The sequence below is a fragment of the Trichosurus vulpecula genome, chromosome 5 (genome assembly GCF_011100635.1).
Source record: "Trichosurus vulpecula isolate mTriVul1 chromosome 5, mTriVul1.pri, whole genome shotgun sequence".
Classification (NCBI taxonomy): Eukaryota; Metazoa; Chordata; class Mammalia; order Diprotodontia; family Phalangeridae; genus Trichosurus; species Trichosurus vulpecula.
This window is the reverse complement of record NC_050577.1, coordinates 234,092,836-234,118,791: the sequence shown is the minus strand read 5'-3', so window position 1 is coordinate 234,118,791 and position 25,956 is coordinate 234,092,836. Positions and strand designations below refer to the sequence as shown.

The 25,956-nt window shown below is 38.2% G+C and overlaps 2 protein-coding genes across 2 annotated transcripts in view; one reads left to right on the top strand and one right to left on the bottom strand.

Moving 5' to 3' along the window:
• Positions 1-2,393: 2,393 nt before the first annotated feature.
• On the bottom strand, positions 2,394-10,645 carry CCDC59 (coiled-coil domain containing 59). The gene is made up of 4 exons (XM_036760405.1): positions 10,465-10,645; positions 7,811-8,030; positions 5,342-5,441; positions 2,394-2,603 (listed from the first exon to the last, which is right to left on the bottom strand). The coding sequence occupies exons 1-4, from the start codon at positions 10,619-10,621 to the stop codon at positions 2,442-2,444; spliced, it is 639 nt and encodes a 212-aa protein (XP_036616300.1). The 5' UTR covers positions 10,622-10,645; the 3' UTR covers positions 2,394-2,441.
• A 155-nt stretch (positions 10,646-10,800) lies between these two features.
• Positions 10,801-25,956, top strand: part of METTL25 (methyltransferase like 25) — a 153,369-nt gene continuing 138,213 nt past the window's right edge. Inside the window, exon 1 of the mRNA XM_036758454.1 lies at positions 10,801-11,068. Within this exon, the coding sequence (XP_036614349.1) occupies positions 10,804-11,068 (265 nt within the window). The 5' untranslated portion in view covers positions 10,801-10,803. The remainder of the gene's footprint in view (positions 11,069-25,956) is intronic.

Sequence of the window (25,956 nt, the reverse complement as noted above, 5' to 3'; positions counted from 1 at the left end):
CCTCAGACATTTACTAGCTGTACGACCCTGAGCAAGTCACTTAACCCTCTTTACCTCAGTTTGTTCATCTATAAAATGAGCTGGAGAAGGAAGTGGCACACCACTTCAGTATCTTTGCCAGAAGCCCAGATGGGGTCACAAATTATGGTATTAGATGAACTGTTGAGAATGGATGAGATTACTTGAGCATTCCACCCCTCTTCCCTCCCCTTTGATGACGGTAGTTGTGATCTTTGAGTCAGAGAGAAGCTATGATTTTTGGTGATCTCAAAAGGTGCAAACACTAGGTGACAAGATTGTGAATTCTGGGTCATTTGTAAATTTTTGTTAAACAGAAACTGATGAAAAGTAGCCTTTGGTGCATCAGGAAGAGAGATCTCTCAGTATCTAAGTGTCCTGAACTTTTGGTGGGAGGTATGAGTCATTGAGCTAGGATTTTATTTCCTCAAGAGGCTTATTGGCTGGGTATAAGGATGTACTCCCCAGGCCTGGACATTTTTAGCTGCCCCAGGGTACCACATACCAGTAATTTACTAGGGCTGATCTGGAGACTGCAATAGCCCTGGAACCAAAGATCTTGTACCAAAGAAATGATCCATCAGGTAGCCTAAAAAAGAATATAATCTCTTCATGTGCATGATTGGTTTAGCTGATTAGTACTAAACTTCTCCATGTAAAGAGATTTGAAATTGGCTTGTTTTTTGAGCTAATATCTCCCTAAGTTAATCAGCATTTATTTTTATCACGGGTACTAAATACACTGTTTTCATGCTTTATTAGATATCTGTCAACATACAGTTTTCAAAGGACACCTGAGTTTATGATACTAACTGAGCAGGATAATCTGGGAAGTCAGATCTTTAAGAGTTTTGGTAAAAGATTCAAATAACCCAGGAAGAATGCAAAAAGTCATTCATTCCAAATTCACTGGTATTTTTCCTCCTCTACTCTTGGTGAGAGATTTGAAAAATCACTTCAGCATCAGAAATTAATCTAATTAATCATGTATACAAATATACATCATAAGTTAACAGAAATACATTTAATAAAAATAAACAGAGGTCGTAGCTTATGTGCAGCTCTTAGCATCCCAAAAATTCATTAGCACTATGGACAGTTATTTTAGAATAAGTTTTAGAGAATATTAAATATAGAGTAAAATAATTTTCAATTTGATTTCAATTATAGACTAATCTTTTAAAAAGAAAACATTTTCTAAAGAATACAACCATGTAGAATCTTTGCAAACTAAGCATCAAATTTACTCTGGAGTATTGTGGCAGTGAAGTGAACGGTATCCTAGCAACCCCTAAAAAAAAACAAGCTCTCCAAAAGTGCCTGGGGAAAGGCTGCAGGGGCCTGTACAAGGGGATACACTGTACGAGGAAGGGAAGGAAGAGAAAGAAGGAGGTTGTTGTTTATAAAAGAATTTGATGGGTGTGAAGTTTTCCCAAGAGCAGGATTTATCACCTATTAGTTCTTAACTAGAATCATCATACATAAAAAACTAGAAGCCAATCATAGCTTCTGATTGTGACTGATTCTTTTTTAAAAACTTTTTTTTTAAAAACTTAAAATTATCACTTGTAACAATTATTACATTCTATGTCCTACTTAGAAACTTTAAGTTAGTTTTTGTCCAATTCACCTTCTGCCTATTTAATAATAGGAAAAAGGAAAATAAAGTTTAAGATTACTGTTTGAATGTTTTTTAATGGGCAGAACATGGATATGTGGGATGCTAAAACTATTTTAAATGCTATTGTGGATGCTGGCAAGTACATAAAATGCAACATTTTTATAGCTGGATCCAGACCTAATACAGCACCAGCATTAGTAAACATTATTATAGACAGGGAAAAAAACAAACCCTGGTAATATTTATAAGTTCTGGATGAAAGCTTTCAATAGAAGAGGGGGTAAAAATTGATAGAAATACTGTTAAGGATATTAACATTTTTCTTTGCACATATTGTGAAATTTAAACAGATGTTATCATTAAAAAAAGAAACCTTCCAAAACAAATACCAGAAAGAACAGAATTTTAGCTGCCTACACATTTTATTAGTACTTAAATATCTAAAAGCTGTTTTTCAATAAAACAATTTAGTTTTATCTATTAAAAGCCAAAACAATTTAGTTTTATCTATTAAAAGCCTCAACTGGACAAGAATATAGCTTATGCCACTCATTTCAACAGAATGTTTTAATTCGGTAGAGCAACTTTCTTTAAGAAGTAACCATTAAACAATAAAAAACTTTATAGGATTTTTAAAATGTTTTCTGCAAAAATAAAAACATATCCAATGTGTTTGACTTTGTCTGTTGCTATACAATGAGCATGGAATTGCAAATAGCAAAGAAGTATAATAAATGTTTCAAAAGAATCCACAGACAATATAAAAATATATTTTAATATATATCAAAGAACAAAATATGCTTTATGTTTTCTCTTGTATTTTCTTTAGAAGATACTCCATTTGTAAGTTCAGATTTGGTTGGCCTTTTTTAGTCCTTTTGCTCAGTACTTTATATGCTTCCATTTTCTTTTTTTTGTAGCGCTGTTGTGCTTCTTCTCTTTCTTGCTTTCTTTTCTCAAACTCCTGAAATTAACAAATGTCTTAATCATGAGTAGCATGTATATGAATAGTTTGGAATTTTTTAAGAACTACCATAAAAAGACCTTAACATTTCTTACTGAGGATAAGATTTATATTTTAGTTGTCTTTTAGAAATCAGATTTCATGGTTGAAATACTGAGCAATAATACAGTAAAATGCAAACATTTTCAAAAAAAAAAAAAAAGATTTCTATATTTGTGAATGAATTTAGATATTTTAGAAAATGAGATGCTTCATCTAAATTCCAAGGTATCTCATTTTTTCCAGGCCAGTGTTGTTTAGTGGAAGGAATACTGGACTTTATATCAAAAGGCTAAGGTTAAATAAAAGTCTCAGGTATTTCTTGGTACCAGTGTGACCTTGTACTTTGAGCTTCAGTTTCAGCATATGTAAAACATGTATAATATCTTCCCAGCATGTGCCACAAAGTTGTTGGAATAACACGAGATAATGTATATGAAATATGTGTGAGGTATTATCATTATTTCTTAATTATTATGCTCTCTAAATTACAATCCTGAAAGAATAGACTGTCTAAGATTCGACTGGCAAGAACCTCAGAGCTCATTTAATTGTCCTATCCAGTAGAGAAAGTCCTCCATTTACTAGAACTGCTCCAAACAGTCCTGAAGTGACCCTGGGTTCTTGAATGCTAAGCCAAAGGAACACAAACTGCAGCAAATCATACCGAGCTGGAAAAGCTTTCAGGGACAGACTTATATGTCTGTCATCTAAGAATGAGCCCAGCCTATTCCTAAGTTGGCTGATCTGTGATGAATTTCTGGTTACAGAAACCCTCAAGGACTATTTATGAAGTCGCAGAGACTGCAACCTAGGTGAGCAGAGGGAATCTACCCACACTGAAACCCTGAAATAAGTTCTGTTACTTGAAGACTTATGAAAAGCAAGATATAAATTTTGTCTTTTAAGTATTTCTTAATGTCAATTTCTTTTATTCTGATTTCCTGAATTTTAAAGATATGGCACTCTCTCTAGGCTGCTCTACCTCCTTATTACTTGGGGACTTTTTCATTCATCCTGTAGCTGGACTTTCTCTTATTCTCCAATCAGTGTGTAAGCTCCTGGACAGCACCAACTGTCTGACTTTCTCTACCTGCATCTCCAGGCTTAGTACTTAGTATGTAGTAAGTGCTTTAATAAATGCCTTTAATTCATACTTGTTGATAAATAACCAATGTATTTATGAAGATTACTTAATAATTCCCACAGTTAGACAAAGATACAAATCCTTTAAATATAGCTTATGTAATACCATCCTACACAAAAGCAGTTATAAAAAAAATCACATTATACTGAGGATTTTAAAATAGAATGGATGATATTTTCTTTTTCCAGCAGCCCCTAACTCTAATACAATTATCTTCTTAGGGAAAAAAAAAAAGCCTATTTCTATTTATCATGATTTCTACTTTCATAATTATGATAAATACATCAGGGCTGTATATTATGCAAATAAAGTCTTACATGGGATAAGACTTAATTTGTCCTAGTTTGTAGATAAAACCACCAATGTAGACACATGGAGAACATTTTATATCTGTGGACTGTCCACAAAGTGAAAAGAAACTTGATATGTTTGTCCTTCATTTTGGATCCTTCATTGAAACTTTTAATAGTCCAGCTTTTATCACTGTAACTTTCACATTACCATTTTGAAACACTGAATTCCGAGTAAATAGGCCAACATTTATTAATAGGAAAGCTTCTAGTTCCAGATAAGTGAATGAAAAAGGAACATAAAATTCTTTATAGTAGAACATTCATTTACTTTATCTGGTATCCTATTTCAGAATATGGTTAATATCATGTGGTTAGAAAAAAGCACAATGTAACCAATTATGTAAGTTTCAATAGCTCCATAGAGAAATGCTGTTTTATCACACTCAATCATCAGTTTTATGAACTATTAAGAAAAGCAGTCATTTTATTAAATACAAATTTTTAAATGTCTACATTATTGTTCCTCATTGACATGATAAAATGCTTAAAAGGCTTGTAAGTTACAAAACAAAATAAAATTAAATTATGGAATGCTATAAATGGAGAGATGTTAAAGAACATTTTTTTTTTCCATAACCTCATTTTAGATGAAGACAGTGAGGCGTAGGGGAGTTAAGTTGCACAGCAAATTATCTTTGGTAACATCATTCACTATCACATCTGCAACTGCCCTGATGGAGGCTCTAATACTTTTTGAAGTGGCATGATACCAGCAACTCTGAAGTATTCAAAACAAGAACAGCCTGTGGCATTAACAAAATCATACTTTTGCTCTTTTAATTTTTAACAGTCTAACACTATTTTAGTTTATGCCCCCTCTTGCTAAGTTAGAAACCAACTCTTCCTAAAAGGCCATAACTCAATCATTTTAAGTATTTTTATATCCCTCATCTCATAACGTTGCTTTAATGTACAGCAAAAACGACTGCAGGTAAGACTTATGTTTTTCTTAGTGTTCAAACTGAATTTGGTTTCTCATTACTCCTAAGGGACCGATAAGTTATGGGCTTTTATTCCCTTAACTCATTAAAATGCAAATAGTTGTAATGCATTGTAAATAGTCACAGAGATAAAATAACACCTTAAATGAAAGGCCAAGTTCATAATTTAACTCTGTGAAAATATTTAGTTACATATTATGGATAGGATTTTAAGGGAAAGGAAGTATTTATTTGTTTTATAAAAAATGTAGGGTTTACCTGTTTCTTAGCAGCACGCTTAGCTTGCACCCTTTCATACTCTTCTTTTGCCTTTTGGTTTGATGTTTTTTTCTTATTTCTTTTTGGAGTGTCAATAGGGCTATAAAAAATAAATGTAAAAAAAAAGTTATGAAGGTAAAAAAAAATCACCAATATTCATTAAACTTAGTCACAAACAAATAAATTTGTAAGCATCTCACTTCATGAAAAGTTGCAAGACATATTTTATGACTCTCAAGGACAAAAATAACTAAAACTGGCTAGTAACAAATTACTAGGCAGATATTCCCATTGCATATTAAAACTAAAGGCAGTTCTAGAAGCTTGACATCATAAGAGAACACTACACAACAGGTAGTAAATATTTGTCAAGGTGTTACATGAAGAGATATTATGGGTTTGAAATATAAATAAGGTCGAGAATGGTTTGCATATCATGGACCATAAAGCCAAGAAGTGTTATTACAGATGCTTTTTTAAGAATGATATAATGGAGGACAATATTGGTATCAGTACTGGAGAGACCAATCACATGTACTTTATACTAGTAGAACTTAGGATATCCAAAACTCCCGGTCATTTTAACTGGTCCATTTTACCAGACTGACATGACTACACCAACTCTCATTCCTTTCTTGGATTCCTCTACTACTTGTAATTTGTATCAAACTACTTAGTTCTTGTCTGGTACTGTGTAAATTACATGTGTGCTAGTCTTGTCTCCTTAACTGGACCAAGAGTTCCTAGAGGTCAAGATGGTCAGTTAGTCCTTCTCTAGTGCCTTAGTGAAGTTATGGGCACAAAGTAGATATAACTGAAAAGACATTTTTGAAACCCCCTCTTCCCCAATATTGTTTTCTTTTTTTTACCATTAACCTGCTCGCTCTAATTCTGTTTCCTTAAGTAAAGGTAAAAATCAGACCAGCCCTTTCTCCAAATGATCATGAATTCTGAATTGATGACTTCTACTTTAACCACAGAGCAAATCTTGGTGTTCAATGCCCTCTTAAATCTGGTCCTAATCTATCTTCCCTATCTGCTAACATTCCTCCATCTCAGAGGCCATCTAATCCAGCTAGTAACCAAAAGAATTTTCCCTACATTCCCAACAAGGGGACATTCAGTCTTTGCTCCAAGACATCCAAGGAAGGATAATCCACTACTTTCTAATGCAGTTCATTCTATTTCTGAACAGCTAAAGGAAGTCTTTCTTTACAAAAAGCTTAAATCTTCCTCTTTGCAACTTCCACCCACTGCTCCTATTTCTGCCTTCTAAGGCTAAACAGAACAAGTTTAATTTATTTTCCACATCCTAGCCCTTTAGCTACTAGAAGGCAACTATTATTTCTATGTTGAGTCTTCTATTTGCCAGGATAAACATTAATCCTTTCACGTGATTCTTGGCATGAACCTGACACTCCTCCTCATGCTGGTTATCCTGCCCTTTACACTATCAGTCTTTCCTAAAATGTGTTGCTCAGAACTGAACGCCATTCTCCAGATGTGGAATCACCAAGGCAGGGAACAGCAGGGCTATCACATCACTTTAGGAAGCTACCCCTATTTTAATGAAGCCCTGAATCACATTCAGTTCTCTGGTGGCTATGTCACACAACTGACCCATTTTGATCTTGCAGTCTATCAACAAGTCACTTAGGTCTACACTCTAGCCAAACACATGGCTGTTCCCTTCTCCCCTCATCACTATTTATCCTACCTGCTGAAATTCTGAGCAACCTTCAAGGGCCAATTTGAATGTTATCACCTCAATGACATTATTGCTTATTTAGCTAGCAAGAAATGACTGCTCCCATTTCTAAATCAGGTTAACAGTTCTTAACCTCTTTCAGGGTTCCCATCACATAATAATTTGCATTTTAAATCATAGTCAACTCTACCTACAGTACCTTCCAAAGAATGTTTTTCTTGTTTATTTCACATTTTTCCAAGCCTTAGCACTTTTCACTGGATAGCTGTTTTATAGTCAGAGAAGAGCTACAGTTTGTGTCAATTAAAAAAATAACTGTGAGAAAAATGAAAAACCTCAAAAATGAGGTTGTGCAGTTTTTTTGCACTATTCTTTTCATTTATGATATGAAATTTAGAGTCATGGGATTTTAATCTGTAAGGAACCTTAGAGATTTAACCTTATTTAACATTTTACAGATAAACAATCTGAGTCCCAGAACAGCTTAGAAGACTTTCCCAGGTTATCAGAGTACACCATTGGTGGTTAAGACCCGAACCGAAGTATATTTATTTCCAGTCCAATGCTCTTTCCTCTAAGCCATCCTAGCTCCTAATTCATTCAAATGATGCCACAACTACATTTTTGTCTAATTACATGTATTTTAAAAACCCAGTTAAAAAAATGTAATTCTTTCATAAATTTTCACAATATCTATCAAAATAGCCAACAAAGCATGGGTTTAATTTCCAGTATTTAAACGAGAGAGAGAAAAAACATACTCCACTGTTGTGCTACATTCTTCTTCTGGCAAAGGTTGTTTTTCTTTTTTACGCTGTCTCCTGAGCATTTCTTCTTCAGCTAAATACAGATGTTTTAAATGCTCTGGATATCTTTCTGTAAACTGAGACTCTTGTGAAATTTGTGCCTTTTTTTCTTTCCTTAGCAATTTCTTGTATTCTTGCTGAATCTTTTGTTTCCTCTGAAATGCAAATCCTTGTCCTACATAGAAGAAAATAAGAGCAACAAATTAATGTAAACAAAGGGGAAAAATAGATAGATGTTAGTCATCTATGAATCTAATATTTAAATCAATCACATTAAAAATTATCAATTAAACATAACTTTCATAATCAGTCATCATCACAAAATACAAGTTATATATTGTTTCAACTTTAGAAAAGCACAGTAAGAAACAACAGCAAGGATGTCATGCTTTAAGCAGCTAGCTCCTCGTTTTCTTATTTGTTATAGAAAGGAGAAATTAGGCCAGCATGACTGTGTATACATCTGCATTTAGGGAACTTAAGAAAGTAAGAAAATGAGACAATGCTTAATATTTACATTATTTTACTATATTAGTGAATCAAAACAAAATCTTCTTGCATCCAGAGACCTTAACTGAGTCCTCGGATATTGGGATGACAGGATTTGAGGCTAAGAGAATTTACAGAACAGCCAGACCAACTCCCTCATTTTAAAGAAAAAACAGTGGCCCTGAGAGATTGACTTGCCCAAGCTCACTCACAAGCTAGGATTTAGTGGGCTAATACTAAATACAATAGTCTGTCTAGTAGCCACACTACCTCCATCATAAGTTTTTGAAATTGAAAGAAAAAAAAAATCATTCCCTTGAATCTCTTCAAAAGTTTTATCAAATATTTGAAAATGGCTCCAAATTTGATATATGACCTTATCAAGAGCTGATGGTGTTCCCAAAGATAACCATGTATGACACAAAGAGCCCATATTTGTATAGTTCTTTAAAATTCATAAAGTGCTTTCTTCCCAATAACTACAGGAAGCAGGTTCTAGAGACAGTAATTTCCCCATTCTATAGGAAGAGCACAGAAGCAAGCATGAGGGAGTGAGAAGATGACTGGATTTGGAGTCAGAGAACCCGGCTTTGAATCCCAACTCTTTTCCTACTCCCAGTGTGACTTTGCTCAAGACAGTTAACCTGTGTCTAAGTTTCCTCAGGTGTAAAATGTGACTATATGTGTAAAACGATAGCCTTTAGGGTGTTTCCCACTTCTAAATGCATGATCGCAGAGCAAAGCTGTTTTTGTTTGTCAGCATCTCCCTCTAATTCCACAAAACTGGCTCAGTGCCTGGTGAGTACCTATTTCATCAGGAAAATACTGGAAGAAAATTATTTCCTTTTAGTGGGTTTAGGATCCCTCAGGATACATACCGGTTTATGCTAAAAAGTGCTGACCCTGCCTTCTCTTTTCCCAGCTGGCCTCCTATAATTTGTTTCATTTCATCCTTACAACAGCACTGTGAAATAGGTGGTATTATTATCCCCATTTTACAATTGAGGAAACTAAGGTAGGCAGAGGTTAAGTGACTAGCCTGGGGTCACATGGCTCCTAAGTATCAATATGAGGCTGGATTTGAACTCAGGTCTTCCTGAATCCAAGCCCAACTCTTTACTTCTTGCACCACTTGGCTGCCCGTCCAGAATCTAAAGAGCAGCTTCCACAGCCTGGTTCCCCTCAGGCCAACAGATGCCTTTGGTTTTCCTGGACTGACTTCAGTGGAGCTGCGCAAAGAAGGGTATATAGCACTTTCAGATAACATTAAGGCCCTTGGATACAGTTTGGGAAAGGAAACTTTATCCTCATGCTTCCTCTATACCAGTGATGTCAAACTAAAATAAAATGACCCACTAAACCATACATAAGGATCCCTGCAGGCCGTATGTAGACTTAGAAAAACAAATATTAACATTTTCCACGCTCCACTGTATTTTTACTTATGTTGTTAAATATTTTATGATAATAATATTAATAGCTTTTTTTTAAAACACCTACTATGTACAAGACACTATTCATATTGACATTTACAAATATCTTCTCCTAAGGATATGGCCTCGTTTCACTGCAGCATGGAACTCCCGAAAGAGTAAACTACCTCCACTAAGGCAGCTCAGAACCTTCTCTGCCTCCTTAGTCTTCAGCGCCTGTATCAGAGAGGTTAAGTAAAGGATCAATAAGCAAATAGCATTTATTAAGCTCCTACTATGTCCCAGAGGAGCAGCTAGGTGGCGCCACAGTGCTTAGAGCGCAAGGCCTTGGAGTCAGGAAGAACTGAGTTCAAATCCGACAGCTGCATAACCCTGGGCAAGTCACTTAATCCTGTTTGCCTCAGTTTCCTCATCTGTAAAATGAGCTGGAGAAGGAAATGGCAAACCATTCCAGTACTTTTGCGAAGAAAAGTCTAAATGGGGTCACGGAGAGTCGGCCACAACTGAAAAACGACTGCACGACATGCACCTGTATCAAGCGCTGGGTCGGATCTCACCCTGGTGTCCACACCTGGCTCCGAGGCTGACCCTCTGTAAATTATCACTGTTGTTACCAGGGCCAGGGTCCGGCCCCTCTCGGTCACAGTGGGGCTCCTCGAGGCCTCAAAGGCCGCGTATGTTACTCACCCTCGCGGACGCTGCCGGAGAAAACATTCCGTGAGTTCGCCCGCCATGCCCGCTGCTGTTGCTGCCGCTTCTTCTTGAATCCGAGGCGTCCGGCCGGCCCGCCCTGCGCCTGGGCCCCTCCGGCCCGCACCGCCTCGGCGCGCTTCGCCGGGGCCATGTTCCTGCTTCTCTGGGCCCAGCAGGCGTCGCGGAGCCAAGTGCGTCATCAGGGGGAGGCAATCGATGGGGAGACCTATCGGACGCTCGGCGGGCCACTTGTTAGGCCTGTGCCCCGCCTCCGCGCCGAGCCAAGCCCCGCGGCCGCCCGGGCGCCACCTGCAGCCCGGGAAAGAGACTGTCATGGCGGCCGCCAGTCCGCTCCCGGAATCTGGGGACTTGGACGTGCTGCGCGGCAAGCTGCGGGAGCTGCTGCGGTTTCTCCGCAAAGCAATTCCCATAGCTAACGCCCACACGGTGGAATTTTACACGGAAGACTTGTGGGAGCGCTTCGTGGGGGGGTCTCCTGACAAGGTAATTGAAGCTCTGAGATCACACGGACTCTCTGCGGAAGCCGCGCCTGCGCGCTGGGAGGAACGCCCCCTGGAGGGAGCTGGAGAAAATTCAGGTGAGCAGCGCTACCTAGTGTAGGGGAGGAAGTGTGACGTAATGGAAAGAATGCTATCTCTAGGTTTGGGGTTCGAATCCCAGTTCCCCAGTGGTTTAGGAAATTAATCTCCTAGCATGCAGTTCAATTTAAAAAACTGATTTAATGCTCACTACGTGCCAGACACTGTTTTAGGGGACTGGTAACAATGGAAAGAGCATAGGTTTTGCAATCAAATGACCTATCAATTCCATATCAGATACTTAGTAGGTGTGTAACTTTGGGTAAGTCATTTAAATTCCCTGGGCTTCGGTTTCCTCATCTGTGAAATGAATGGCATGGAGTAGATTGCCTTGGAGATGTTTCTAGCTCTTGAGGTATGCTCAGTCTAAACAAAGAAAATAGTGAAAAACAGTCTCCTGTGCTCAACAATCAATCAACATTTATTAAATGCTCACTATGTGTCAGGCTGTGTTAAGAGCTGGGGATACAAAGAGAGGTAAAAGATTCTTCCTGTCCTCAGGGAGCTTACTATCTGATGGGGGAGAAGACATGCAAACAATATATACAGAGCAAGCCATTTACAGGACAAATAGGAAATAATTAACAGAGGAAAGGCACTGTAATTAAGAGGGTTTGGGGAAGGCATCCTGTAGAAGGTGGGATTTTAGTTGGGACTTAAGAGAACTTGCATCTATTAAGTGAAAACATTTTACTGTGATAGCATGATAGATTTCAGAGCTGGAAGAAATCTTTTGAAATCAATTGGCTCAATTCTTTCATTTTACAGATGGGGAAACTGAGGCCAGTGGAAGTTAAGTGATTTGTCTGATGTCACACTTTTGGTAAGGATTGAGCTTGGGCGTAAACCCAGGTCCTCTGACACCAGATCTAGTGTCCTTTCCATCATATCCCATTTTCTAGCAGGGTCTTTAGGAATCATCTAGTCCCGTGGTTTCCAGCCTCAGAATTGTAACTGGGAATTCCTTCATATTTTCATTTAAATCCAAATATTGGGAGGGTGGGGTGGGTTGGGCAGGTGTGGTACAGAGGAGTTTCACAGGAAGCATAAGCCTGCCTGACTCCTTTCTCTCTCTTTTTTGTGACCCATTCCCTTGTCTTCTTACCTTGTCCCCAACCCCCTGCTCATTTCCAGTGCAGTGAATGCTTTCAGAGCATAAACACCCAGGCAGGGGACCTCATTTCCCATGTCAGTGCACTTGTTAGAAGCCTCAGCTATCCTATCCTAGTTACAGTTCTATTCCATATTTTTCACAGTCAGAAGCTTTTTTACTGTCAACACATTACATGGACATTCTCATGATAGAAATTACTATTAATATCCATTGATTGAAAAATGCATAATGATAAAGAGGAATCAAGTGATATTTATAGTTTTTTATAGTTTATTAATCACAGTTACATCTATGTACATTTGGCTTATAGTATATATATGCTTATACGTATATGTATATTTGTGTTTGTATATATACATCTCTCATACACACACACACACACACACACACACACACACACACACATACACACACATAACATACTGCTTAATTGGCAAACACAGAACAAAAAGCCAGCCTGTGGTATATATGTGGACCATTAGATTCATTGTAATTAATTCCTGAAACACTCCCCCTGCCCCAATTTTGTTTTCATGGTGTCTTCTCAATCTGTAGTGATATGCAGAGTTAGTTAAGTCATATGTACAATTTAAATATGAATTCTGTCTCTTGAGGAAAGAGCAGAGGGTTACAAGTTTAGAGCTAGAAGGTACTTTAGAGTTTATATAATCTATTTTACAATTGAAGCCCTGAGATATTAAGTGACCTGCCCAAAATCAAACAGATAGTGAGTAATCAAGTCAGTGTTTGTACCCAAACCCTCTTTTTATTTATACATTACTCCATCGTCTACATGGTGAAGGTTCACACATGGGGTTGGGAGTTTAAAGGGGAGACATGGTGCCTTGGAATTTTGCCTCTGAGCCAATGCTGGCTTGACCTTACTTGTCTTTATTTTTGTAGCATTAGTCGAGTATACACTGTGTGCATAGCACCAGCAGGGAAAACTCCGAATAAACTATGGATAACAAGGTTGCTTTGCTCAAGGGACATAGTTATGAGATGACAAACAGAAAAAACAAACCCTCTATGAAAATGGTAAAATAGTCATTTCCAGAAGTACAGAAATGAGACTTCTTCAGTGGTGTTTCTAAGACCTTAGATATGCTGAGACAACTGACTGTGTGTTGCAGCAATTTGGCTAGCAGCTGCTGAAAGACCAACACAAGCCCAACAACAAGGACGCTGCCAGCACAAGTTCTTTTGATCCGCTTTACTAAGGAAAGTAGCGTTAGGGGGTTAACAGTCTTATTTCAATCCAGCATACAAATCTTGTTCACTTAGTTGGGGGAAAAAAGCCAGCACCCTGAACTTCAGAGTAAATACAGACAAATTACAAACATACATTATAAACAGACCAAATACAGTTCATAGTTACCAAGAAATCAGCATCTGGGTTGATGAGCCGGGGAGCTCACAACAACGGCTGGCCCAGAGTCTCTGCCACTCTTCCTGTGGCTCAGAGCCCCAAGCAAATAGCTCTGTTCTCTTTTTTGTACACTTTAGCTGTCATCAGATGTCATCTGAGCTACCAGAACTTAGGCTCCTACTGTTGGCTCTGGCCTTAGCCTCTCCCCTTAGGGCCCTGAGGGTTTCACGCCCACATAGGCTTAGCACCTGGTAGATAGGGGTTTGGGCCTGGGGCTTTGCACCTAGTAAGGCTGAATCAAAGACACAATTAATTTATCGTTCTAAAACAGTAAAAACAGTCCCAACTTAATTGATATTACACTATGATTCTAGATCTACAGCTGGAAGGGACCTTCAGGAGCACCTTGGTCAGGGTCCGTAGACTCTTTTTGTGACTTGAGCCCCTTGATCAGCCTGGTGAAGCCTCAAGGCCTCTCAACACAATAGCATTTGTAAGTGCACAAAATAAAATGCACAGGATTACAAAAGAAACCAATTATATTGAAATATAATAATTCAAAAAACTGTTTTTGTAAAACCCACAAATTCCAGGTTAAAAATGCCTGATACCTGCTCACTTTATGAATGAGGAAACTGAGGCCCAGAGAAGTTAGGTGACTTACCTCAGGTCATACAGGCGACATATCAAAGGCAGTATTGGAATTTAGGTCTTCTGACTTTAGTGCCATCATTCTTATGGAATGTGTTCTGTTCTCTAGATTGTCTGGTCAAATGAAGTGTTCCTTGAAAGAGTGGTGGTGGGGGCAATTCCAAGATGAAAAAAAGAATAAAAGGATTCTAAAGAAGCTCGGGCACCTGGGTGGCTCACTGGATAGAATGCCAGACCTGAAGTCAGGAAGACTTATTTTCCTGAGTTCAAATCTGGCCTCAGAAACTTCCTATCTGTGTGACCCTGGGCAAGTCACTTAACCCTGCTTGCCTTAATTTCCTCATCTCCAAAATGAGCTGGAGAAGGAAATACCAAACCATTTCAGTATCTTTGCCAAGAAAACCCCAAATGGGATCATGAAGAGTCAGACACAACGGAAAAATCACTGAACAACAAAAAGAAGCTAGAAATTCCAACCAGTGTCTGGAGTTTTAAAGGTAGAAACATGGGAAGGGAAGAAGTACCATTGAATTATATGGAATGAGATAATAGACAGACAGTAGACTCTTCCCATGGTATAAAGCTAGACATTAGCATAAGCAAAGAAGCTTCCTGTGTTCCATGGAATGATGATGTGTTTCCAAAGCATCCATCAGGAGAGAAAGCATCCATCATTTGCCAGAAGAAGAGCTGAATAGAACAGGCTCATGTGTTTTTGCTGAATAAAACTATAGCCACATGTGAAAATGACACCGGGAACAGAGCAATCAGCTATCTTCTTCGGGCTTGTGGCTGTGGTGTGATTGAGCATCTCCTGGATCAAGAGAAACCTGATAACCACCATCCCCCTCCAGTGGTTAATATGGCACTGATGGATACTGCCAGAAGGAGCCCAGAATGCATTGTAGGAACGCTGAAGTCCTGGGCAAGAAACCGAAGACTGGTATTATCATCACTGCTAGGGTTTTGTTTTTCATTTTTTAAAAATTGTGAACTTAACAAACATCAAGAAACAGGGACATTGCTATACACACAAAAATACGAGGGAAAAAAAGCGATAGTATTTGAAACTGTGACTCTGTTGGGTACAACATTTTGTTTCAAGTGTTTATTAAAGTTAACATGGTAGTCCCAATACTACCCTGCTTGTCTGTATTCTCTTCTGAACTTCCTTCTGCTTTTTTTTTTCTGTGTATTTTCAAAATATTTGATTGATGCTCTTTCTTTTTTCTTTTTTTTTTGTCACTATCATTTTCCCTTTCCCCCTAACTATACCACTCTTGTAGGTATAGTTAAGGAAAACAAATCCATGCACTAGTCATGTCTGAAAATGACTATTTCATTCTGTACCTCTAGTCTGTCTCCTTTCTGCTTACAAGTAGGAAAGCATGCATTATTTTCAGTTTTCTGGAGTTATGTTTGGTCATCTCACTGATCAAAATTATTTTCCTTCACAATATTATTAGATGTCTAATTTGTTCTCCTGAATCTGCTCACTCCATTCTTCATCAGTTAATATAAACCTTCCCTGATTTTTCTGAATCCATCTCTGTCATTTTTTCCTCACTAATACTTTGTTCAGCTCATTCCTCAATTGAGGGGCATCCACTTTAATTTTAGTTCTTTGCTAAAAACAACAAAAAAAAGCTGTTAGTAATATTTTTGTACACATGGGTCCTTGCTATCTTTGATTTCTTTGTGGCATATGCTTAGGAGTGGTTTTACTGGATCAAGTGGCATTTTAGTGACCTTTTTGGTACAATTAATGAATTAATGTAAAAACCTTTATTATCAACTTACTGTGTGCCGAACAGTATGCTGGGCACTGAAGATACAGACACAAAAGCGTGATAGTCCTGCTTTCAGTGAGCTTGTAATCTAATTGGGGGAGACATGAAATAAGACAGTTTACTTTCAGGATGGATGAAAAATCCTGGAAATTTTAAGGTTCCAGCAGTGGGGCAGATGATGAGGCTCAGAACCCATGGACCTTTTCGTAAATCGGATGACAGTGGCTTGGGGTCTGGAAGGCATTGCAGCAAAGTAAGGTAAGGCCCAGAGGACCTAAGGAGGCAGTGGCAGAGCAGACGGTAAGACCTAGAGATTCTCCATCTTACCAACAAGAGTGTAGCTGGTGGCTCTCTGATCAAATCAAAAATATTTTAAGAGAAATTAAATTAATGCAGCTAGTATAAGAAAGACAGCTATTGATTGGGGGCAAAAACAATCTTTGCATCATGAACCCAAGTAAAGTTCTGATAGCCAAGTTACAGAAGGATATATAAGTATATAAAGAAGTATATAAAACCAAGAGCCATTCCCCAGTACCTAAATAGCAAAAAGATTCGAATAAATATTTCTCAAGTGAAAAATTACAAACTATTTATAATCATATAAAAGATTTTCTCTAAATCACCAATAATAAGAGAAATGCAACTGAAAACAACTTCCAACTCTGAATTTCTCTTCACAATCAGCTAATTAACAAAGGTGATATAGGAAGACAGGTACATTAATGTACCTGGTGGAGCTGTGAATTTGTCCAACTAATTTAGAAAACAATTTGGCATTATGCCAAAAAAAGAAGAGGACTGCAATCATATTCTTTGACCCAGGTATATCTCTGCTAACACTATAACCCAAGGAGATTAAAGCCAGAAAGGAAAGTCCAATATATATAAAACTATTTATAGCACTCCTGTTTTGGTAGCATAGAACTTGAAACAAAGTGTGCAACTTGGGCAGTTGATTGGGGAATGGCTAACTATATTGTGATAGGTGAATATAAAGAAATATTATTGTGCTGTCAAAAATGATGATTATGAAGAAATCAGAGAATCATGAGAAGACCTCAACATCTATAGAACGAAGTAAGCAGAACTATGAAGACATTGCACATGGTGACTAATAAAATGACACTGAACTCTGTATAATTGCATTGTCCAGGCTTTGTCCTGGAGAACAGTTGAGAAAATGCAAAATATTCAGTGGAGAGTTGGGAGACAGTGGGTGTGTAATATTGCACATGCCATCAGATACACTCTATTATCCCACTATTAAGTGAAATAGTATTTATAAAGCATCTAGTCCCTCACCTAGAACATACTAGGTGCTATATAAATACTTATTCTCTTCCTTTCACCCTTCTCTATGTGTTGTTTGTTTTACTGAATTTTTTTGTTGTTGTTTGTCATCAGGGAAGGTGGTATGCATGAGTGTGTGGGGTAGGGGGATGTATATTTGGAAATAAACATACAAAAATAAAAGCCATTTAAAAAAACCAACAAAAGACCTGGGGGTTTTGGTAAACAGGAAGTTCAACATAATTAATCCAACAATCTGACTTAACCAGTAAAAAAGCTAATGCACTTTTAGGCTGCATTATTGGATCCATTAGATGCCGCAATGATCCCTCATAGTACTCTCCTCTGGTGCACATCAGGAGTCTCATGTTCAATTTTGGTATTAGATTTTTAGGAAGGATACTGACTAGATTTGTCCCAGTGTGAGGTGATCAGACTAGGGAGGGAACTGGAGAACATGCCGTACTGGGATTTGTTGAAGGAATTGAGAATATTTAGCCAGAAGAAGAGAAGACTTGGAAGGAGGCCATGATTACAATCTTCAAGTATTTTAAGGTTTATCTCGTACTGTAGAAACTTGTCTTGATTTGCTTGGCCCTGGAGTACAGAACCAGGAGCCCTGTGTGGAAGTTGCAGAGATATATGTTGGCCGGCAACATTGGATAACCTTTTCCAGAGAGAACTCTCAGAGTCAGGTGTGTCACTTTAGAATGGGCTAGGCTTCCCATCCCAAGAGAGTTTCAAACAAAGGCTCAGATGGCCATTTGTTGAGAGTCCTTTTTAAGTTGGGATGACTTGATGACTTCTGAGATTGCTTCCAATTCTCTGATAGGTTAATAAAAAGATAACCTCCAGGCACATACCTTCCCCTTCCTACCACTTTTATCACAGTTACAAAAGATAGAAAATATTGCCCTGGATTTACTTGGTGTTCAGTTCAAACATTGTCAGGAAATTCCTTGTATAGCTACCCTAAATTCTTCATGCTGCAGCTCTGGTCTGTTTTCTCTTTGTGTTCATAGGAGATGGAAAACAGCTGGTTGCCATTCTTTATATAATAACCTTTCATAAACTTTAAGCCTGTTAACATACCCCCCAGACTTCTCCAGGATAAATAATTTCGGTTCCTTTAGCCTTTCCTCAGAAGTCCTATTTTCTAACCCATTAATAATTTTAGTGGATCTTTGAAACTCCTTCAGATTTCCTATATTCCTTCAAGTTCTCAAGCCCAGAACTGGTCACAACACTATATTCTAGTAAAAGTTTCATCAGTCTAAATGGAGTAGAATTATTTGGTTTTCGATGCATGATAGAAATCAATCAATCATTCAGTCAACAAAAGTTTATTAAGCATTTGCTGTATGCCAGGCATTGTGCTAAGTATAAGGGCACTAACAGCCTTTGCCCTTGAAGAACTTAAATTTTAATAGGGTTGGGGGGGAGTAACATGTAAATAAATACATTGTTTAAAGATGAATTATATTCAATGGGGATTATGTTAGTTGCCAAATCCAATTAAAATTCTTCCATTTGAAGGATGATGCATCCACATATTCTTGCATTCTCTGACTCATTCATCTAATGGAAGTAGGTTCCAGCTGTCTATTAGGGAGCATTCTCCTTCATATTTTAGTAAGAGTGCTATATTTTATTGCTTCCCCAATTCGTGAAGTCCCTAGTTGCCTTGAAGATGGATGTTAGAGAAGTTAGACAAGATTTCTATCTTTTAAAAATAAACTTCGGCCAGTTATTATACACTGGGACCTAGTTATGGCACCATTTGCTGTAGAGCAGAATTTATTATTGGGGTGTATTCTTGGACCCTATTCAACGATGTCTAGTTATTAAAATGCCAAAAAGATCTCATTAGGAGATGGTCGCTACTAGGTTATAGACATGAGGACATCATTATAGAAGAGCACTAATGAGAATAAGGGTAAGCCATAGGAAAGATTTTTTTTTCATAAATAGCTGAGAAAAGCACTTTGGTCTTATGGACAAATGGCATAAAGTTCGTTGGGTGGAAGACTGCCTGAGGAGTCATTATTAAGGGAGGTCCAGAAACTAAAATGGCCTGTCACTGAAGCTCCAAGTGGGGCAGCTGGATGGCTCAGCGGATAGAGCACTGGACCCAGAGGAAGGAAATCCTAAGTAGGGATTTGGCCTCAGACATTTACTAGCTGTGTAACCCTGGGCAAGTCACTTAACCTCTGTTTGCCTTGTTATTGTTTGTCCTTTGTTCTCAAAAAGGACCATGATATCAGGAAGATGATGCCTTGACTTGCAAGTGAATTAGATTTAAGTGAGGGATGGCTGTGCAAAGTCACCAGCCTCACTTTCTCCTCCAGTGCAATGGACGCAATGGCCTGATATAGATCAGAAGGACCAGAGGTGGCCCCCTCTTTTTGCCTTAATCCACTGGAGAAGCAAATGGCAAACCACTCCAATATCTTTGCCAAGAAAACCCCATGGATAGTATTGGCATGCTATGGTCCATGGGGTCACAAAGAGTTAGATATTACTGAACAACTAAGCAACAACAACAAAAGTATTTCCATTGAATTCAAAACACACCTGATTTCCTTGGTGCTGGTGTTGCCCCTACTGGTAACAACCGGGCCCCTTTTACACCTTAGTAAGTTGTTTTCATGAATTTCTGAAGTCCTGTTCCAGTGCTCCATCACTGGAGCTTGGGGATAGCACCGCAGGAAGAAGGTAGTGATGCTGGATACCTAGAATACAAGATCTCCTGGGTCTGTCTTAGTTGTGAAGGCTTCTCCTTCATGTCCTGGGACAAACTCTCTGCCTTTTATTCAAGGACCTGCCTAGTTAAGTTCAGAGACTCACTACCTGGTGAGCCACAGTAAATCATAAATAAATAACCAAGAGGCCTTGTATACACACTAGTAACTATACTTAAGAAGAAAATTACCTTCATGGCATATTAGTTCCCATAGAAGGATTTTGGATTGTTAAACTTCTTTGGAGAATGATTTCTGAATGCCTAAAATGTATGATTTAAAACAGATATATTCATTGTCTTCTTGACAATACATTTTCAAAATGTCCATTAGGAACATGATAAATATGGTTTCCTGTTAGCTTGGGAACAGCAGTTGAATTACAGACTATTCTCTGAGCTATACTGACTTTAGTTCACAGTAAATATTACATTAACAGATGTTTGGCATAATAATGTGTTTTATAACATGAAGTTGCCTCTAAAAGTCCTCCGTATAGTCATTTAAATTTTTTTTCTCCCTCAGGAGATACTCTGGGCTAGACGAAATCTTAAAGATTCCTTCTATCCTACGGACAATCAAAACTGCTAGAAAAATGAATTTTGTTATTCTTCACATTTGGAAGAAAACTAAGAAGAATTCAAGTAGGAACATAAGCAGCCTGGATTTGTTCAGGGGCACCTAAGTGGTGTAGCTTTAACTAGGACTTGTTTTATGGGAAGCCCAATTATACTTTAAAGCCTTTCTCAGATCCGTGGAAATTTATAGATGTCCAAGTTTAAATTCATTAACATTACTAGTTACTCTCTCAGTCTTTTTAAATAAATAACATTCATATTGAAAAAGTGGAGGGTTTTTTCGACAACAAGTATTTCAACGCCTAGTGCCAGGCTCTCTGCTGGGAATGTGCTGGGTTAGAGGGTAGGCTCAGAATACCAGCCACCTCTTCATTTGCTACCAGCTGCTCTGCTTGGTTTCAACTCCATTATCATCTTCATCATGCCCCACTCCCTTTTTCCCAGTGCCCCCAGTCTGGTATCCTTTAGTATACCCACTTCCTTTCAACTTCTTTTTGTATATTTTCCTAATATTTTGTAAGCTTCTTGAGGGCAGGGAGTATTCTTTTTCTTATTTGTGTATAGCGATAGGAGAGAGCAAAAGGAGATCAATGAATAACTAATGGTCCAGTTTGGCTAGAATACAGAGTGTGTGGAGGGGGAATTAGGAAATACTCTTGACTGGTACGTCTGATTTCATTGTAACTACTACTACTGATACCAGCTAGCGTTTATGTAGCACGTATTTATATAGTGGTTTGCAAAGGACTGAAAAATGTTATCTTATTTGAGCCCCACTTTGAAAGGTGGGTGTTATTATTCCTCATTTTTATAGATGAGGACACCATGGTGGACAGAGATTAAATGACTGGTGCAGGGTCACACAGCTAATAAATGACTGAGGTTAAATTTGAACTTAGGACTTCCTGATTCTAGGGCCTGTGCTCTTTTCACTGTGCTACTGAGCTGTAGTTAGTGGGGGTAGTTATCACATTCTTGTAGCTTTCATTCCCCTCCACATCATCTCATCCTGTTTGATGACTGTGTTGTTGTGTGTCCTTTGTTCTCAAGGAGGACCAGTGACATCAGGAGGGTGATGTCTTGACTTGCAGTTGAATTAGATTTGAGTGAGGCAGCATTGTGCAGTCATCCATCTCACTCCTCCAGGGTCATCTGAGTCCAATGGCAAGACATAAGTCAAGATGATTGGCAGTGACCCAGCTGATGACTGTGAAAACTCAAGAAAAATATGAGAGAAGTGTTCACATCACAGGTGGTACTAGTTCAACTGTGATCTCTCTTAGTCATAACATCCCTGGAGTATTATGTCTTTTTTCTGATGGCTGCATTTTAAAAGGGACTTTGGAAAACTGGAGTGCATCTGAATGGGGTGGGAAAAGGAAGGGAAGGGATCTAGAAATTTCCTAGTGAAGAATGATGTGTAAAAAAAAATGAACTTCTTCAGTCTAGAGAGGAAAAGACTTAAGAAAGGTATGATTAACAACAACAATAATAGCGAACATTTATGTAGCTCTGTAAGGTTTGCAAAGGACTCAGATGAGCAAACAGACATGTTTTGTGTAACTCTAGAAAACTGAACTGAAGTAGGTAGAATTTAAAAAGGCAGATGTCGGCTCAGCTTAGGGACTAACCTTCTACCAGAGAGAGCTGCCTCTCAGGGCAATAGGCTATCTTGGAAGGTAGTGATCTTCCCAGGCTGGATGGGCATCTATGAGGGCTATTACAGAAGTGGTACTGTCCTGGGTAGAAAGCCTGACTAGATTGATTACCTCAAAGTTCCCTTCTGAGTCTCTTAAAACTGTGGATTTGGACTTGATCTGATGGGAAGTCCTCAAAGGTTTTTGAATGGGGATAAAATGATTGAAGTGATGTTTTGTGAAGATTGGATGATGGCTACAATATGGCCAGAGAGGGGACAGAGAGATTTGAAGCTGAAAATCCAGTTAGCAGGCTAAGACAGCTGTCCAGGCAAGGAGAGATGCAGCCAGGGCTTGGGTAGTTGCAGTGGAAATGGAAAGGAAGAGAAATTGAGAAAGAAGAATTGACAATCCCTGGTGACCAGTGGGATATGGAGGATGTGGGAGAGGAAGAAGCCAAAGACAACTTAAAATGTTTAAAATAGTGGTGTGCTTACCAGACATAGTGAAGTCAGGAGGAGCAACTCTTCTTTTTTGAGAAAAGTTGTTTTTAGACACATTGACAAAATCCGATTTAGAAAAGACTCCTCACATAATGTAGTTCCACCTGTGTATGAACGGGAATTCTCTATAACATTCCTGAGAAGCAATCATCTTATCTCTGCTTAAAGTTCTTTGATGATGGGAAGCTTAGGCAACCCATTTTACTTTGGGGCAGCTCTGATCCTTAGGATAGTTTCCTTCTACCTCCAGAGCTTAGCACAGTGCTTGCTGCATAGGAAGCACTTTAAAATGTTCATAAATTCATTCATTCATTCATCAAGCCTAAATCTGCCTTTCTTCAATTTCCATCCATTTATTCTTATAGTCTGAGGCTAAATAAAGCAAACCTGGGGGCCATCTCCAGTCGTCCTGATCTATACCTGGCCACTGGGCCCAGACGGCTTTTAAATCCAATTCACTTGCAAGCTATGGCATCACCTGACTGATGTCATAGTCCTCTTCTAGAACAAAGGACAAATAACAACAAAGTAAGTCCAATCATTAGAGGGCAACTCTTTAGAACATAACTCTTATGTATGCCTGTAAAGATAATAAGGTTGCAGACTGAGGGCTGACAGAATAAGTTGGAATGATTAGAATTTTGTGGCTAAGTTGGAACAAATTTGAACTTTTTGGACCTTAGGAAGCAAAAATAAGCAGTTTTGTCATGGAGCCTTTGATAAGTATGGGAATTTTCATGAACCCTGTTATGTAGGATCAAAGCAAAGGGGCCTCAGAAGTCACTTATTCCAACCTCTCCATTTTACAGATGAAGAAAGGGAAGCCCAAGGGAGTGACACGACTGCCTAAGCTCAAACTAGGAGTGAGCGAGCTTCAGAGTCAAGACTTGCACCTAGATCCTCTTACTCCAGCTAGGGTTCTTTCCACCATACCATGCTGTCTCTTTTGGCCACTTTGCCATATGCTCTGGATGCCCATTATCTTTAATTTAAGTCAGCCATCCAGCCAGTCAGGCAACATTTCTAAAGTGTGTGCTAAGGACTAGGCACCATTCTAGGTACTGGGCATTCAGAGACAAAAGTTACACATTCTCAATTTTCAGGGAGCTTTTGTTGTTGGGGAGGGAGTAGTAGCTAGCACGGGCACATACAAGTACATACAAAATATATGGAAAGTAAATACATCATTGCTTTGGGGCAAGTCCTGAGCACCGGGTAGGATCAGGAAAAGCCTGTTGGGGGACGTGATGTTTGAGCTGAGTTTTGAACCACTTGCCATGGTACTTAAGGTACAGTATGAGCCTTCCAAGTGCTATCCAACATATTGCCACTGTTTAGCTGGTTAGTTTTGCCACCCTCTCCCCACCCCCACCTGAAAATCATTTCTAGGCTGAAATCTCATACTGTTTTTTCTCCTCCTACCTCCCCTCCCCTGCACTCAATAAATTTTGATACTTAGATGGCCCTTCAACTAAATTGATATTTTTTCACCCCTATGTTATATCTTGAGTGAGCTGGAGACTTGAGCATTGATCCCTAAAACCGTGTGACCTAGAACGATTTATATGTTGTGTGTTAATTTTTCTAGCTGAACAGGTGTTTTCTCTTCCAAGTCTTTCGAATTTACTTTACAGATTTTTAGTCGAGCCATAATTTTTCAAAAGTCTAGCTACAGATGCATTTCGATTACTGTATTCCTTTCATCAGTTGATTTTTTTTTTTTAGGGAGCTTATTTATATAAGTCTTAGTGAATTCATCAGTTATTTTTTATAATTCTCACTATTAGAATTCCAGTTGGTTTCTTTTTTCCTGCCAGATGTATTATTCCTTTTAAAACTCAAAACTGTTTATTGTTCATTGTTTTTATTGTCTAAATGTTTCTAAAGGGATTTGTGTTATTTTAGGGGGAACTGGAATTGTTATGTTCCTCCTTTCTTATCGTTCTATAAACTGACAACATTTTACTAATCCTTCAATTCTTCATTTTAACATTTGTCACCAGTTATTTTTAGAAGATCGTTGTCCTACTATTTTATTATTCTCAAATGCCTCATAGTTGGGCCCAAAGATTTGTATAAGTAGAATTTTTTGCAAGTATCATCAATCTTTGTGGCTATATGTATAAACCTCTAAAACTTCTTAATCATTTATAACTTTTCTTATAATAGATTTCAAAAAGCAGTTAAAGAGTTTAAAGCACTTTAGAAATGTTCATTTGAGTTTCTTTCCAATCTCTGTCTCCTTCAAGCCCTAAAAGAGTGTACAAACTGTATAGCCGTCAACTATGTTTTATTAATCCCCTTCTTGTTCACTAGTTTTAACCTTCCTTTTATCTTCCTGTTCACTTTATATTTGAAAAAAAATATTAGCAGCTTTTTTATCACAAGTAATATAAGCCTCAAAATACAGATTCATTGGATTAAGGGAGACCTTGTCAGTGTCATCTAGAGAAAATTCTGTCTCCGGAATTATGAAAAAAAAAAAAGGCAACATCCTTGCCCAGGGTCACAGATAGAAAATGTTAAGTTTTTATTTTTGTTTTGTTTTTGTTTTTTACTACTTTGGCCAGATGGGAAAATGGAATTGAAAATTAAATTTTTTTAAATGTCTGAAAAGATTTGTCTTAAAGCTGTTGGTAAGATTAAAAAAAAAGCTGGATGGATATTATAATATGTTATCAGTGCTTTTAGTATTTCATAATTTACAGGTTTGATCATGTCTGTCTCCTGCTTTTAAGCCTTTACTAGCCATCTATTGTAGAATAAAATATAAATTCCTTAGCTTAGCATTTAAGGCCCTTCATGTTCTGATTCCAGCTAACTTTTCCAGCCTTATTCCATACTCTCACCCCAACCCCCTCCAGCCTCAGGTACAAGAGTCAGAGGAGTCCCTAGGGTCTTACAAAGCTCTTTAAATTCATATCGATTTAATTAAAGTTTTTACTTATTCTCTATATTTCTGACTCTCCCCCCCCCATTTAAAAAATAGTGGTGTATTTCTTGCGCTGTGTTTCATATTTCGGTAGCAGCAGCCACCTCCCAGTTCTGTCTAGACTGAAACCAAAGAGAACGACTATGGTTTCTTTCCTGTCCTATGCTAGATCACAGGGAAAAAGCAGCATACCAAGTTTAAACTGTCTAGGTTGGCATTGTGTTTGTTCTCCCTGTGGAACAGAAAAGTAACTCCAATAGTGAAACTCGACTTGATTGG